At 37.1% G+C, this 16,261-nt stretch overlaps 2 protein-coding genes across 2 annotated transcripts in view; one reads left to right on the top strand and one right to left on the bottom strand.

Moving 5' to 3' along the window:
* Positions 1-11,849, bottom strand: part of LOC123877867 (T-cell leukemia homeobox protein 2-like) — a 56,470-nt gene extending 44,621 nt beyond the window's left edge. Inside the window, exon 1 of the mRNA XM_045924798.1 lies at positions 11,149-11,849. Coding sequence (XP_045780754.1) covers positions 11,149-11,698 — 550 coding nt within the window. The 5' untranslated portion in view covers positions 11,699-11,849. The remainder of the gene's footprint in view (positions 1-11,148) is intronic.
* A 2,837-nt stretch (positions 11,850-14,686) lies between these two features.
* LOC123877509 overlaps positions 14,687-16,261 on the top strand; it is a 36,785-nt gene continuing 35,210 nt past the window's right edge. The window contains exon 1 of the mRNA XM_045924312.1: positions 14,687-14,787. Coding sequence (XP_045780268.1) covers positions 14,745-14,787 — 43 coding nt within the window. The 5' untranslated portion in view covers positions 14,687-14,744. The remainder of the gene's footprint in view (positions 14,788-16,261) is intronic.

The raw sequence follows: 16,261 nt of genomic DNA, 5'->3' as shown, positions 1-16,261 counted from the left end.
TACAGCCTGATATTTTAGTGTATCGATGATTTTGTGGGACGTTTTCAATTATATTAAACCATAGACATGTCATACTTTTTTACGGTTCCGTATCTCGAAGATAAACAGGAACCTTTATAGGATCATTTCGATGTCTGTTTGTCTGTCTGTCTGTCAAGACCCGTCAAGCTTTATTCTTTCAACACTGAGGAATTGTGTACCTATAGCGTAAAAAACGAGCTTATATACGAGCAAAAACTGGCCAAGTGCGATTGGGACTTGCACACGAAGGGTTCCGTAACATCGTACAAGAAATAACACTTTATTTTTATGTGACGTAACCACAAATTCACGGTTTTCGAATTTGTTCCTTTAGGTACTTGTGCTATAAGACCTACCTATACCTGCCAAATTTCATGATTATAGATCAACGGGAAGTAAGGACTCTATAGGTTTTAATTACCTTGACGGGTCTAGACAGACAGACAGATAGACAGGCAATAAGTAATCGTACAAGGGTTTTTTTCCTCTGGAGATACGAAATCTACTACCTTACCTTTTGCAATAATCAGTTTTCAGTTTCCCCTTCCACCTATATTATAGGTACCTTCAAATCAAGAGTGAATAGGCATCTTCTAGGCAAGCGCGCTCCATCTTAGGCTGCATCATCACTTGCTAGCAGGTCTGATTGCAGTCGAGCACTAGTCTATATTATAATTTAAAAAAAAACATGAATGAACCTTAGATTTGTTTAGAGAGGCAGTTAGGGTTTGTAGGCTTTATAGAGAGAAGTAAATGCCCAATTTGCATCCAATCCAACAATAACACAAAATGGCACATTTATTGTCACAAATGGCGGTAAGTAATAAAGAGGTTTTAAAACGTCAATTACTCGGCTATTAATCATGCCATTAAGTGATTGGGCGGCGGGCTTCAAAGCTCGATAACTATATAAAATACTGCGGTGTGCCGATGTCTGTTTGTGCAAGAGTGGTTCCTGTGTCGATTGTTAAAAATATTTAAACACTAGTTTATGCCTGTGGACTATACGAATTTAAAATGGCAACCATGTTGTTATAGCGGCAACAGAAATACCTACACAATGTGAAAATTTCAACTCTCCATCACGAGATATAGTCCACTAACAGACGGACGGACGGACGGACAGCGGAGGCATAGCAATAGGGTCCCGTTAGAACTTTTCGGGTACGGAACCCTAAAAATGTATGGTCTTTTGAGACAATCACTAAATACCTAACAATGTTACCTACTAAGTTGCTATATCTTATCGACATAATATTAATAGGTACAGATAGATACTCGTAAGTATAGATTGATTTTAGTAATTTCGGCCGTTAGTCATGGTCACAACATTTACAAATTTCAATCATCAAAAAAAAACTTATAAATAAAATGTTTTTTCAAAAAAAAAACCTGGTCAAGTGCAAGTCTGACTCGCGCACGGAGGGTTCTGTACCAAGAAATTTCAAACAAATACAGCGAGTTAATGACGGACAGCGCCATCTTGATGTGATAATAGTAAACTAGTTTTTTGGGTCGAGAACACTGATTTTTACTCGAGGCCCGTACCCCCGTCTTGACCTAGGTCAGATGGAGAAGACCCCGCTGCACTGATTTTTATTTTCTTTGGATTTTTCCTTTACTTTAATAAATTCAACAGGTAGCATTCTTCTAAATTCCATGATTTTTGGTCAACGAAAAGTATCCTATACAAAGCTTTGATTCAATTTTCTCGATAGACACGACAACGAAGTGATCCAATAAGGGTTCCTTTTTCTTTTACGTACGTATTTACTTACTTTTACGTATTTTTTTGAGGTACGTAACCCTTTAAAAAACATAAAACAATCAAGAATATAATCGTTTTATTCGCGATTCGTGTTTGCGCCGGCGTAAAGGCCGCTTTGACCTAAATTATACAAATTATAGACGTACAGGGCTCATTAAGAAAATGGAATGAAACAAATCGTGCCGTCCGAGAATTGAAGGGAATCACCGAGAATTGTTTCGGATTCCGAATAAAGAGGGATTCAAATGAGTCAAATGACATATTACAATCACTGAACTAATTTCAAGCAAAAAAAAACCGGCCAAGTGCGAGTCAGACTCGCGTACCGAGGGTTCCATACTTGGGTAATTTTTTTGACATTTTGCTCGATAAATCAAAAACTATCATGCATAAAAATAAATAAAAATCTGTTTTGGAATGTACAGGTAAAACCCTTTCATATGATAACCCACTTGGTATAGTTATCTTACTTTGAAAATTAAAACACAAATTATTATTTTTTTAATTATGTAACCACAAATTCACGGTTTTCAGATCTATTCCTGTACTTGTGCTATAAGACCTACCTACCAACCAATTCTAGGTCAACGGTAGTACCCTATAGGTTTCTTGACAGACACGACAGACAATGAAGTGATCCTATAAGGGTTCCGTTTTTCCTTTTGAGGTACGGAACCCTTAAAAAAACAATGACATGCAATTCCGCACAACCATATTATGGGGAATGCAATTACCCAACCGAAATTAATAATTTAATTAATCAATCCTATCTGCAATCTATGGTTAGGTTACCTAGCATATGAAAGGGCTTTACCTGTACATTCTAAAATATATTTTTTATTATTTTTATGCATAATAGTTTTTGATTTATCGTGCAAAATGTTGGAAAAAATACCCGAGTACAGAACCCTCAGTGCGCGAGTCAGACTCGCACTTGGCCGGTTTTTTAATAAAAAAACCCATCTCAAGTCATCGCCGGCGTACGGGTTTCTTCACAAAATAGGAAGGTTTTTGAAATAGTCCACAAAGCTGGCCTACTTCATTTATTAGGGTTCCGTACCTCAAAAGGACAAACGGAACCCTTATAGGATCACTTCGTTGTCTGTCTGTCTGTCTGTCCGTCTGTCCGTCTGTCCGTCTGTCCGTCGTGTCTGTCAAGAAACCTATAGGGTACTTCCCGTTGACTTAGAATCATGAAATTTGGCAGGTAAGTATAGGTCTTATAGCACAAGTACAGGAATAAATCTGAAAATCGTGAATTTGTGGTTACATCATAAAAAAAAAATTAAAACGTGTTTCAATTTTCAAAGTAAGATAACTATACCAAGTTGGGTATCATATGAAAGGGCTTTACGTATACATTCTAAAACATATTTTTATTTATTTTTACGTATGATAGTGTTTGATTTATCGTGCAAAATTTTGGAAAAAATACCCGAGTACGGACCCCTCAGTGCGCGAGTCTGACTCGCACTTGGCCGGTTTTTTTACCTTTGAGAACATTAAAGAAAACTCAGCCATACAGGATTCTTCATGTTTTACTTGACGGTTAAAAAAAGTGATGTATCTATCGATCGATAAACAGTAGGCTATCGATAACGCTCAAGCCGAATCACCGATCAATATGCTATTGATTCAATTAAGATAAAGTTGGAGTGATAACGCGATAAACATGTAAATCGGTGCCTGTTTGTAAATTTATATGGCCATTGAGAGATTGTTATCTGATATCCATTTAGAAACCATGTAGAGAGATGTTTCGTTACTGTTACTAGAGTATGCAACGTCACGCGAAATAGTAATATCTACATACAAGCGTAAATAAAAAAATTATAACACCCCCGACAAGTGAAGGTTACAGTAACTAGAAAAGAGCTGATAACTTTCAAACGGTTGAACCGATTTTCTTGGATTATAGCTAAGAACACTCTCGATCAAGCCACCTTTCAAACAAAAAAACTAAATTAAAATCGGTTCATTAGTTTAGAAGCTACGATGCCACAGACAGATACACAGATACACACGTCGCACTTATAACACCCCTCTTTTTGGTTCGGGGGTTAATTATCTATAAGGAAAAGCTGACTAACTGATCTACCAACGCACAGCTCAAACTACTGTACGGATCCAGCTGTTTGGCAAGCAGATAGCTATTATGACGTAGACATCTTCTAAGAAAGAGTTTTTGAAAATATACAACCCCTAAGGGGGCCGAATAGGGGCTTGAAAGTGCGGTTTTTAGCTATGCTACAATGCAAAGTGATAAGTAGGTATATTGTCATATTATAAACAAACTAGCCAATGCCCGCGACATCGCCTGCGTGGATTTAGGTTTTTCGAAATCCCGTGGAAATTCTTTGATTTTCCGGGATAAAAAGTAGTAAAACGTGCTAATCCAGGATATTAGTATCTATCTCCATTCCAAATTTCAGCCAAATCCGTCAAGTAGTTTTTGCGTGAAGGAGTAACAAACTTACACACACACACATACACAAACTTTCGCCTTTATAATAGGTATTAGTGTGATAGTGTGATAAACCGGTCAAGTGATTTTTATTTATTTTTATGCATAACAGTTTTCATTTATCGTGCAAAATGTCGGAACCCGAGTACAGAACTCTCGGTGCGCGAGTCTGACTCGCACTTAGCCGGTTTTTTTCTCTCGTTAGGGAAACCTAAAAAGAAAATACATTAGGATTGCTAGTTAGACATTTCAAATTACGTAAAAAATATTGAATAATCGACAATTTCAACACGCCACAATACGGTCAATGGCACATCACAGCCATAAACCCAAACTCATGGTCGATTGATCAGATTAAGATAAAATCTTAAGATAGATAAGATAGACCGATAGCTATGTTAATTCCGTCCACTCGTCACACAAGGCGATCGGGAGTTTCCTTATCAGATGACAAAATGTGAACCACTAAACTGTAAACATGGTTTTTAAAATACCAGTTTATTTTTTATGCTGGCATTCTAGTAACTAATTAATAGTTATAATTTTGTTTAAGTACTTAATTTAAAGAGATAACGTAAAGTAAAAAGGTCTACCTATGTGTAGGTATTTGTAGAGTATTAGGTCCCTAAACAATTATGAATACCTACGTGTGCCTACGTGTTGTGACTTTTTGGAGTGTTTTTTTTTTGTTAAAACTGACTGGAAAGCGCTCTAAGGGGGTGCCGTGCGTATGTCGGCGAGCACCGGCACAGACGGGGTCCATACTTGTATAGTTTAGCTAACTTGTTACAAATAACTACAAACTTGACATTGGCTAATCATTGTAAAAGCCAGACGAGAGAGAAAAAAAAACCTACCGTATAGACTTAGGTATAGGTGGTATCTAATTTTTACCCAACTGCACCAGAAGGTTGTAAGCACTAAAGAAAAAAAAAACCGGCCAAGCGCGAGTTAGACTCGCGCACCGAGGGCTCCGTACTCAGGTATTTTTTCCGACATTTTGCACGATAAATCAAAAACGATTATGCATGAAAATCTGTTTTAGAATGCACAGGTAAAGCCCTTTTATATATTATGATTCCTCACTTAGTATAGTTATCTTACTTTGAAAATTGAAACACATTTTAATTTTCACCACAAATTCACGGTTTTCGGATTTATTCCTTTACTTTTGCTATAAGCTACCTGTCAAATTTCATGATTCTAGGTCAACGGGAAGTACCCTATAGGTTTTCTTGACAGACACGACGGACGGACGGACGGGCAGACAAACAGACAGACAACAAAGTGAACATATAACGGTTCCGTTTTTCCTTTTACGGTACGGAACCCTAATAAAAGGAGGGTAATATCATCTAAGTATATTACGCACTAGCTCATGACCGCGACTTTACTCGTAGGTGTTTGAAAATTACGTGGAAACTCTATATTATTTTGTCAGGTAAAGTTTTCACAGAATGTGCAAAATATGATAAAAAAATTCAAAATGGCTACCATGCAAATTAAAAAACCGGCCCAGTGTAAGTTAAACTAGCACGCAAAGGGTTTTAACTTTTAACTTTTAACGAATTAGGTAGGTACTTAACAATTTTGGTTTTTTTTGGTACCCGTGAGTAAATAAAAGACTACGTCTAACTTAGATAAACAACCACTTTTCTTTAGTTGGTGCCGATGTTAAATGACCGTTAAGTAAACCTGTGCGGTCTGTAATGGCCACCGGAAGTGGCCAAGTGGCCATTATGAGAACAACACCAATTACGCTCTCCATCCATCGCCAATCGCCAACCGGAACCATGTTGAAATAAATCTGTACAAATAAATAAAATCGAAGTGGTCGACTGTGATTTCTAAATCTTATGCTTTTAGGGTTCCGTAGTAAAAAACACCAGCCAAGTGCGAGTGAGACTCGCGCACGGAGGGTTCCGTACTCGGCTATTTTTTCCGACATTTTGCACGATATATCAAAAACTATTAAGTATAAAAATTTGTTTTAGAATGTACAGGTTAAGCCCTTTCATATTATTATGATACCCCACTTGGTATAGTTATCTTACTTTGAAAATTGAAACACGTTTTTTTTTAAATGTTGTAACCACAAATTCGGGGTTTTCAGATTTATTCCTGTACTTGTGCTATAAGACTTACCTACCTGCCAAATTTCATGATTCCAGGTCAATGGGAAGTACCCTATAGGTTTCTTGACAGACACGACGGACAGACGGACAGACAGACAACGAAGTGACCCTAAAATGGTTCCGTTTTTCCTTTTGAGGTAAGGAACCCTAAAAATCGGTCAAAGGCGAGTCGGGCTCGCACATGAAGGGTTCCGTACCATCGCACAAGACTTAAAACCCTAAACATAAATTTTAACACAGCACAAAACACAGCAGCCATTTTTTCAGCCAATGGTATACAGGGTGTAACTAGAACGCTAGCAAAAACGAAGACAAATGCGAGAATAATGATTACTGATAAAATACCACAAGAAAATCCGCATTGTATAGCGTGCAAAACTCGGGTCAATGCCGCGTCGTAAGAGGGGCATTGACCCGAGTTTTGTACGCTATACAATGCGGTTTTGAAAAATACTAAATCACTAAAACTACAAGATAAGGCAAATGGTTATTGGCATAAGATTGTGTTAAGATTGCTTTCTCCGTCACTCATTTCATACAAACGTAGTTCCAATTTCATTTGAATATTAAGCAACCAAAGTCCATGAAATTTTGCAGACATATTCTAAAAACTAATACCTATGTCTGTGGTTTTCCAGATTTCTGTTAAAATATTCGGTTTCAAAGTTACGCGGTGTTAAAAATTTACATACAAATCTTTGAACCCCTGTAATTTTAAAACTACATATTTTTAGAAAAATCCAAAACACCACAGACACAGATATTAGTTTCTAGAATACGTCTGCAAAATTTCATGGACTTTGGTTGCTTAGTATTCAAATGAAATTGGAACTACGATTGTATGAAACGAGTGACGGAGAGAGCCCTGTTAAGGGAGTATAATAATAACGCTAAGTTTTTGCTAACGTTCTGATTACATTCTGTATACCTATAATATTTATATTACGGGTAGAATAATCGATAATTTGCAACTATTTGGATTTGAAGCGCATCTAAATGGGACGGTTTTAGCCTATTTGCGGTCAGCTTTGTCACTTAGCGGCTTTCAGTAAGCAAAAAGTAACTATACCTAGTAGTTGGATAAAAAGATATTGCTTAATGTAAACCATAGATATTTTGGATTTCTGTGATGTAAACTAAGTGGTAGATAGAGTAGAGAAAGGTGGTAGAGTTTAGCCCTCCGTCTCTACCTCTGGTAGAGTCTTGACATACGAGTAAGTATCATTAGTGGCACATGCTGTCCGATCCTGATTTCAGAGCCTCGATCGCTCAAAAGTTAAGGAGTGGACTGAAATCGAAAGGTCGGTGGTTCAAACCCCAGCCGTTGCACTGTTTTAGTACCTACTCCTAGTACAAGCTTTACGCTTAGTTGGAGGGGCAAGGGGAATATTAGTCATGATTAACCAGACTAAATTACCTTTAAATTTTTTTTAACCCGTTTATACCTACCTACTGTACGTCAGGCAATGTAAAACTAAGTGATCTAAGATTGCCTATTTTGTATTATTTCTACAATCTGTTAAAATTGGTTTAAAAAAAAACATTTTTTTTTTGTGTTTGCCGAATTTGTAAATCTTGTAATATTTGCTCAATTAGGTGTTTTTTGCGACCACCCGGTTCTCAGGAAGTGCAGACATCGGCGTCCACCCTGTAATTGAGACGGAAGGTGGCGTGCGCCGAAAGAATACCTTTGTCATTAGTTTAGCGCCGTTCAATAATTTGACAGTTCTTTTTTAGGGTTCCGTACCCCAAGAGTGTCAATGGGACCCTTTTTTTAATAAAATAGTGAGGAAACGAGCAAGCCATCCTATTACTAAATAATCACTCCATCCGTCCGTCTGTGAGCGGGCTGTATCTTGTGAACCGAAATAGATAAAGAGTTGCACAAAATGTATATATCTATTGACGCTATTGTAACGACAATTAATTACAACAAAATTTCAAAATGGCCGCCATGAAAATTAAAAATGTCATTTCTTGTAGAATGGTACGGTACCCTGCGTATGCGAGTCCGACTCACACTTGGCTGATTTTTTAAAGTTTTCGACGCAACAAACTATTGACGTATTATTATATGACTATTAACGTATTACGAATGACTCATTTTTGTGGCTCTTGTTATAGGTATTTTTCTAAGTATTGATGTACCTAGTAGGTATTTAAGTAGGTTTTCTCTCAGAATGGGAAGGGTTTTAAGAAAGAAAGAAAGAAAACTTTTTTTGTTTACGCCACAGTCCACTACACTGGACCAGTACTGACCGATCGGTAGTCTTCGCACACTCTCAGGAATGCAGATTTTCTCTCGAAGTTTCTCACGTTTAAAGCAAGTTATTTCGTATTTATCTAACATTAGGTATATACCTATTAATATTTTCATATTATACACAAGTAGCTAAAAAAATATAGAAGTAGGTTAGATATGGCATTCCACTCAAAAAGTCATTTAAATAACTAGGAATCAAAATAAGATAAACTCAAAAGTTATCATAAGGAACAGACCAGTTAATGATTACGAAAAAAGGTTTTTTATAGTAGAATCTACCACTCAATGATTCCGAAAAGGTAGGAAAAAAGGTTTTTTATAGTGGAAACAAATAAATTAGCCCAGCCGGGCGACAATCGGCGCGACAAATTACAGTGGCCGAGGCGCCTTCAATCTCGCCTTGAAAAAAAAAGTAAAAAAAAAAGATGTGTCACGCTATGACATAGGTAAAGAAACCGGCCAAGTGCGAGTCAGACTCGCGCACTGAGGGTTCCGTACTCTGGTATTTTTCTTTATTTATTTGCATTCATGTCTTACATCATAATAAAAAAAAATTACAATATTACAACATGAAGCCCCGTCAGGGCGCTGCAAAGTAATTAAATATAAATAAAAAATTTCCAATATTTTATATAAATAAAAAACTATTGTGCATGAAAATAAATAAAAATCTGTTTTAGAATGTACAGGTAACCACACTTGGTATAGTTATGTTACTTTGAAAATTGAAACACATTTTAATTTTTTTTAAATGATGTAATCACAAATTCGCGGTTTTCAGATTTATTCCTGTACTTGTGCTTTAAGACCTATCTACCTGCCAAATTTCATGATTATAGGTCAACGGGAAGTACACTATAGGTTTCTTGACAGACACGACGGACGGACGGACGGACAGACAGACAGACAGACAACAAAGTGATCCTATAAGGGTATGGAACCCTAAAAACGGTTGGACATCACAATACACTGTTTAATTTTGGACTAAAGAATAGGTTGTCAGTAATTTCAAGTTCGTGGAACTCTTTGATTTTCCGGGCAAAGTAGCCTATGCCCATAGACATACTTAGGTTGCTTTGCCTATGACAATCTCGGGATGCAATCTAGGTATGTGACATTTTTTATTCCATTACAATTACTTAGTCCGCTTAACCAATTTCGATTTCTTCAAAATCGGTCCAGTTAACGGGCAGTGACTTACACATGATAAATTTAATCATATTAGTGTAGAGGTAGATAAACAGCTAACTTAACTCACCACTTTTGTAAGAATGACCCAGATTCAATAAAACACGTATAAAAATAAATTAAAAAGACATCTTTTATTTTTATTGAGCGACTAAAATACGATTTACATTCTACTTAAACAGATTTATGTGTTGGAGATTAATTTTGGAAATGCAAAACATTTTAAAGTCAAAATAACGTTAGCATTTCGTTGCCTGATTAATTTTGTTTATCACGTAGACATCTACTGAGTCATTGATGTGAGGCTATTCAATATGACACTTAGCTTAGTTACCTACCAACCTTCCTAATCATTTTTTTTTAATTAGGTACCTAATAGGCAATGTTAGGCAAGTAATTATTTACACTGTGACTAATATTTTACTTATCCATCTAATTAAACGTATACTTTTATTTAACTTATGGATTGGGTAGGTACCTTAAGTTTTTTTATTAGGTAGAATGTCGAATTTTCGCGAAAATTCCCTTTCCGTGAAAACCAACATGCGAAATATCAGCGCTACATCTTTATCATAATTCATAGTTAAATTAATGTAGTAAACTACCTACATTGTAACTTGTAAGTGCGAAAATTGAAACAACACTTTCCATGAAAAATCGCCTGTGTATCACAGTGAAGAAAAGTCCAGTTCTTTGTGTAAAGTCCAGTCAAAAATAGGTTGGCCCAGGATTTTGGGCAAAATTAAGTGATAAGCTTGAATTTATAGTCTTGAACATAGTTCTGAAAACAAAATAAATACAAAAAACAGAAACAAGAAAAGTTACCTACTTATCCCAAAAATTTCGATCCTCTGCTGAATGGATAAGAAGCTACCTCTTGGGAAGAGAGGGCAGAGTTAAAACGTGTGAAATCTTAAAAAAAATATTATCGTTTCCGCCTTCAAAAAGTCGTGCTTCATTTAATTTTTGGTTACTAAACTCTGTTCATCCTGTTAGGTATATTATCCAACCACTTGTATATTTGGTATTCTCTAATCAAACAATGCATACGTATTGCATATTTAGCTGTGGAGATAAAGTCCATGGAAATATAATATACCTAGGTACCTACCTATAATCTTCCAATCTAGCCAAGTTCTAATAAGACAAATTCTAACAAGAACGGCAACGCACTTGTAGTGTGTAGATAGGTATTCACAAACCATTTCAAGCTAAGCACTTTCAACCCCATCGTAACGTAGAAACTATGCAACCTACTACAGTTTTGTATATCTATTAAAACTCCATTGATCACTTAGATTTAACTCACCATTTAATCTGTCCTTCACAACCTGATGAGCGAATGCTGCGGCAGCCGCCTGTCTCATAGGATCTAGGGCTACGCCCCACGCACCCAGGGCTCCAAGCGCCCTATGAGCCGGCACCCTCACAACCCCCGGGTTACCAGGAAAATAACCACCCCCCAAACTCAACCCTGGCCGGAGGAGTAAACTACCGTTTGGGTAAAGTCCCGGATTATGGGCAAAGTTAAGTGATAAGCTAGAATCCTTCGCGTCATCCTTCGCACTTTCCGATTCAGTGTCTTGGTCACTCCTATCGTCACTTTCGCCAGAATTCCGTCGTTTTTCTATATCCTCGAAATGTTTGCCCAGCAACCTTGATATGCTGAAGGGTAAATTCACCCTCTGTTGATGCTGCTGGGTTTCAGTCATATGCTCATTAGGAGAATCTCTGTACCTCTCGTTGAAGCAATCTGAATCTCTATCAGATCCAATGCTTCTATCATAATGTCCAGATAGTCTACTGTCAGAGTCAACATTGATCTCCTCTTGGTCATCATCCGAATGCACTGATGACATTTTTTTATTTTAACACTGTCACAGTTCAATTAAAAATTGTCATTTTTTTATTATTATTTTTTAACACTTTCTACTTCTAGGTTGAATAGGTTTTAAACTAGAAATAATTATTAACACTTTGACTAGTTCCAGGTTAATAGGCAAAGTTACCGCGCTGACCGATCGCGCGCGACCGTATCAACAGACTATGTCAGCAAAAACGAGCCAATCAGCTGCCCCCGCCAACGTGATAGTTTGACCGCACAATCGCTTCAACTATGCCCGTTGAGTGGAACACTTTCCGACAAAAGCTTAATACGATTTCCAAACATAAAAACTCGTTTGGACTCACTAACTTTACCAGAATGGCATGTCTCGTCTCTTTCTACATACGTCCCGCTTCAACGCTTCCCCCATCCAATTTCCTGCCACTGAAATTTCAACTTTCTGTACTACCATTATGGTTTAATTTTCAATGTTAAATAGATTGACTTACACCGTTACTCCATATGGTTACATGACGTAATTGCTTGAAAGATCAAAAGCTAAAAAGAGATGTCTATACACGTAGATTGCTGAAACGTATAAGTTAGATAAGGAAAGATACATTTTTGTCAGTGGGCGTGCCTTATCATATTGTAACGCTCCGTTTAAATCCAGTTATGGCCTGACAAATGGTGTACATATTAGGGGAGGCAATGTTAGGAAACTATTTTTGAATCTTTTAAGACATTTAAATTATTTAGAGGCCGGTCCACCGCTCCATACAATGCACTTTATAATAAAATAGACCCTAGTTTCGTGTTATGGTCATAGATAATGGAATAATGTAGAGTCGAAGATAGCTTGTTTATGCTATTGGCTCGGACAGCTCGAGAAGTAAAGGGTGTTATGGCTTGAATGATAAGACTAGAATGGCTTTTACAATAATTGTTGGGCGCGTTCGAATTGATATTAGTTTTGTACGTGACTGTACTGAATAATTGTTCAATAGTTTAGCTGGGTAGGTAATATTACATTAACATTACTTGGTAGGTGCCTACATGCCTACCTATTCCACTATTGCTATTAGTTTTATAAGTAGAGATGTAAGTACCTACCTATAATAGATAGATAAATAATTACCTACCTAAGTACTTATAAGTTATACCTAATAAAACTAATGTTAGGTTGGTAAGTAGGTACCTACCTATCTAAAGGAAAATAAGATCTGGCTTGAAAGTCTAAGTAGGTAGGTAAGTAGGTAAGTACCTAAGTGAAAGTAAGTGAACTTTTGTGCTTTTTGAGAAAATAAACTCTTCTTTAAACTTAAGTCATAAAGTTTCCTACCTAGGCAAGTAGGTACTTAGGTAGACGGACCTGTATTAGTCCTATACTTAAGACTTTACCTAGCTAACTACCTACCCAATTATGTTAACACTAGAAAGACGGCAAAATCTTCCTAAAAACGGTTACTTAGGTAAGTGAGACTCGGACTTGCACACGAAAGGTTCCCGACCAGCGTACAAGAAATAACACTTTTTGATGTTTTCAAATTTTCATAGCTAAGCTGTAAAAGAACAGTTTAGCGAAACTACTAGCAAAAGTGATGATAAGTATTATTTTGTTTTAGGGGAAAGACGATCGAAAAAGAAACGTATCTAAGCCTACGGTCAGAGTGAAATGTAAACCTATTTTGAAAAAATTTGGAAATACCCCAAGACAGATCGCAATTAAGTACCCCAATTCCAAGAAAACCCAACCTTAAAACATAATCCAATTTTGCAAATGCTGAAATTAAAAAAAAAAAACTACTTATGTACATTATGAGTAGGTAAGTAGGTAGGTACCTACATAGGTATCTCATTAAGTACCTACTACCTACAATGTTTCTCAAAATATTAGGGTAATAATAAGTATAAGGAAAATAAGTAGATTCAATCAGAAAATTTGTTTATATACCTAAGTACCTACTTATGTATAACTAACTGAAATAAAGACGTTAGATGATCTCATAGAAATTCCTGTCGAAACTACCCATATTAGGTACCTACCTATGAGGATAAAATATGGATTAGTTTTCCACTAACGTTTTATATTTTTAATTAGTTCCCACATACTTCAGTACCTACCTGTTATCGCGGCATAATATCAGTTTTTCCGCGGAATTAAAAAAGGTTAATTTTACATTTAATAATAATAATTCAATTAAACAATTATTATTGCATAAAGGTAACAGTGACATCTAGTGATCAGTAGCGAAATCAAAATAGGTATAGATAAGAAAACACAACAGTGCAATAATAGAATAATTCATATTTTGTTAATTAGTTCTTTAATTTTTTTATGTAATTTTAGTAATAAAATAATTAACTTTATTATATAAGGACTATTAAAAACTATTCCACCTTTCAAGTATTAATATCTTCTACTAAGTGTGCCATCTAGTGTTGAGTAGAGGAATTAGAGTAAAAGCCCACACAGTAGAAATTCCATTCCAAGGAAAACAAGGAAAATGAAAGTTGAATCATTCTTTTTGGATAAGCTTTTTGGTTTAGCAGTTTTTAATTAGGCAGGTACTGTTGAAATAGGATAAAATTATTGTTTACAACTTAAAAAAAAAAAAAAAAAAACTGGACTTCGTCTGTACTGGTGTTAGCTGGCGGGCGTGCTCTGCCTTTTTGGAGTGTTTTTTTTTTGTTAAAACTGACTGGAAAGCGCTCTAAGGGGGTGTGGTGCGTGTGTCGGCGAGCGCCGGCACAGACGGGGTCCATACTTGTATAGTTTCCCTAAGAGATAGGCAAAGAGAGTGTAATTACTATGTTTTATAGAAAGGTTTCTATTTAATTGTCCTTAATTAAAATCAAATAATCGTACTAAAATTTAAAAACATTGAATTCCTTTGAACTGGCCTAAATATGTACCTGCATAGTATAGCGGGCAAGCTATTCTTAGTGACTGTATGCAACGATGTGTTTTCAACCGTGAAATAAGGTAACTAACTGGACATGGTGGTTTTAGGTATGTTGGTGCAATTAATTATTTTTTCCATTATGTTTCTTAACAATAGTTTGCACTAGAGATCGATATGTTATTCAGTGTGATATTGTGTATTATAGGCGTTCAAAATGGTAAGTGTTTATGCCTACCTCTACCCAGTGACGGATTAAGACTACTTGATGCCCTAAGCAATCGATGCCTGTGGGCCCCCCTATCCATATGTCAACTAGAATCGGTCTTTAAACCTTAACCTCCTAAAAACATTAGTTTTTTTGTAAATTAAGATGATCAGATGTAACGTACTTTAGAAGTGGAGTAGGTACGACAACAATCAAAAACCGGCCAAGTGCGAGTCAGACTCGCGCACTAAGGGTTCCGTACTCGAGTATTTTTTCCAACATTTTGCACGATAAATCAAAAACTATTATACATAAAAATAAATAAAAATCTGTTACAGACGGACGGACGGACGGACAGACAGAGAGATAGATGTACGGAACCCTAACAAAGCATAATTTATTTATTTACTGAAATGTGCCTTGCGGCTTTCCGGGGCATTCGAATTGTCGAATGCACAAGCAGGAGTGGGGTTATGACTCTAGGTCGGTTTCTATGACAACTTAAAACGCGCGAATTTTCAAATTAGTCCTAGAAACTTTTTTTGGTGACGTGAGAGTGAGACGTGATGCCCTAAGGACGAATTTTTTTTGTGCTTCTTCTGGTGCCCCCTCAGACGTGATGCCCTAGGCAATTGCTTAATTTGATTAAGGGTTAATCCGTCACTGCCTCTACCCTCTCAGTTTACAGTAGATTCAATGACTTCTACGCGGTAGATTCGAACTTTGTGCCCTGCCCTTTGCAAAATCAAAATCATTTATTCAAAGTAGGTACTTATTGTACCTACATCTTTTGTTTGTCAGATTTGTTAGATATAAAAGATGATTTATAGTGATATAGTAATGAATTACGTTACCTTAAAACTAAAGCTACGAGGGTTCCAAAATCCAAAGGCGCCCACATCATTTTATTTATTTATTTTATTTTATTTGACTGACTAACAACTTTTATATATCAGCTTTGTAACCCGTTGGAATAAGTCGGTTATTCTAGTTCTTTCTATGGATATCCCCATATTTGATTTGATCACGTAGAAAAACTTCGAGCTTTTTGACAGCCTCGCTAGCGTAAGGTGATCTACCTATAGGCGCTGTTGTCTTGGGGCGCCAGCCAGGTAACCTCCCAGTGTGCCTGGATGCTGCTGGTCCCTTTTGGATGCGTCCGAGGGGAAGAGCAGTGTTCGGGCCGGTGCGCCCCGGTAACATGGCAAATAATTTCTCTTCGGAGATATTGTTGGCTATGGCTAATGACCTGGCAGGGGGGGAGGTTTCTCCGCGTGTCCCTCTGACTAGCAGAGGACACAGTGGATGAAGCGGAGGATGGGACGCGGGCGACGTGCGCGTCCCAAGGTCGGGGGACGCACTTCGTTGGTGCGTCCCGGAGGTGCGTCGATGGGGACCGAGCAGGTCCCCGGTGGAGGGTCTGCCTTGGCAGACGTCGCTGGCTGGGTCGCGGTTGTTTGCTTCGGCCGTTCCCGTGACCCAGTCG

Source organism: Maniola jurtina, chromosome 24 (genome assembly GCF_905333055.1).
Source record: "Maniola jurtina chromosome 24, ilManJurt1.1, whole genome shotgun sequence".
NCBI classification, from domain to species: Eukaryota; Metazoa; Arthropoda; class Insecta; order Lepidoptera; family Nymphalidae; genus Maniola; species Maniola jurtina.
The sequence above is the reverse complement of the archived record's forward strand: the minus strand, read 5'-3'. Positions and strand labels throughout refer to the sequence as shown.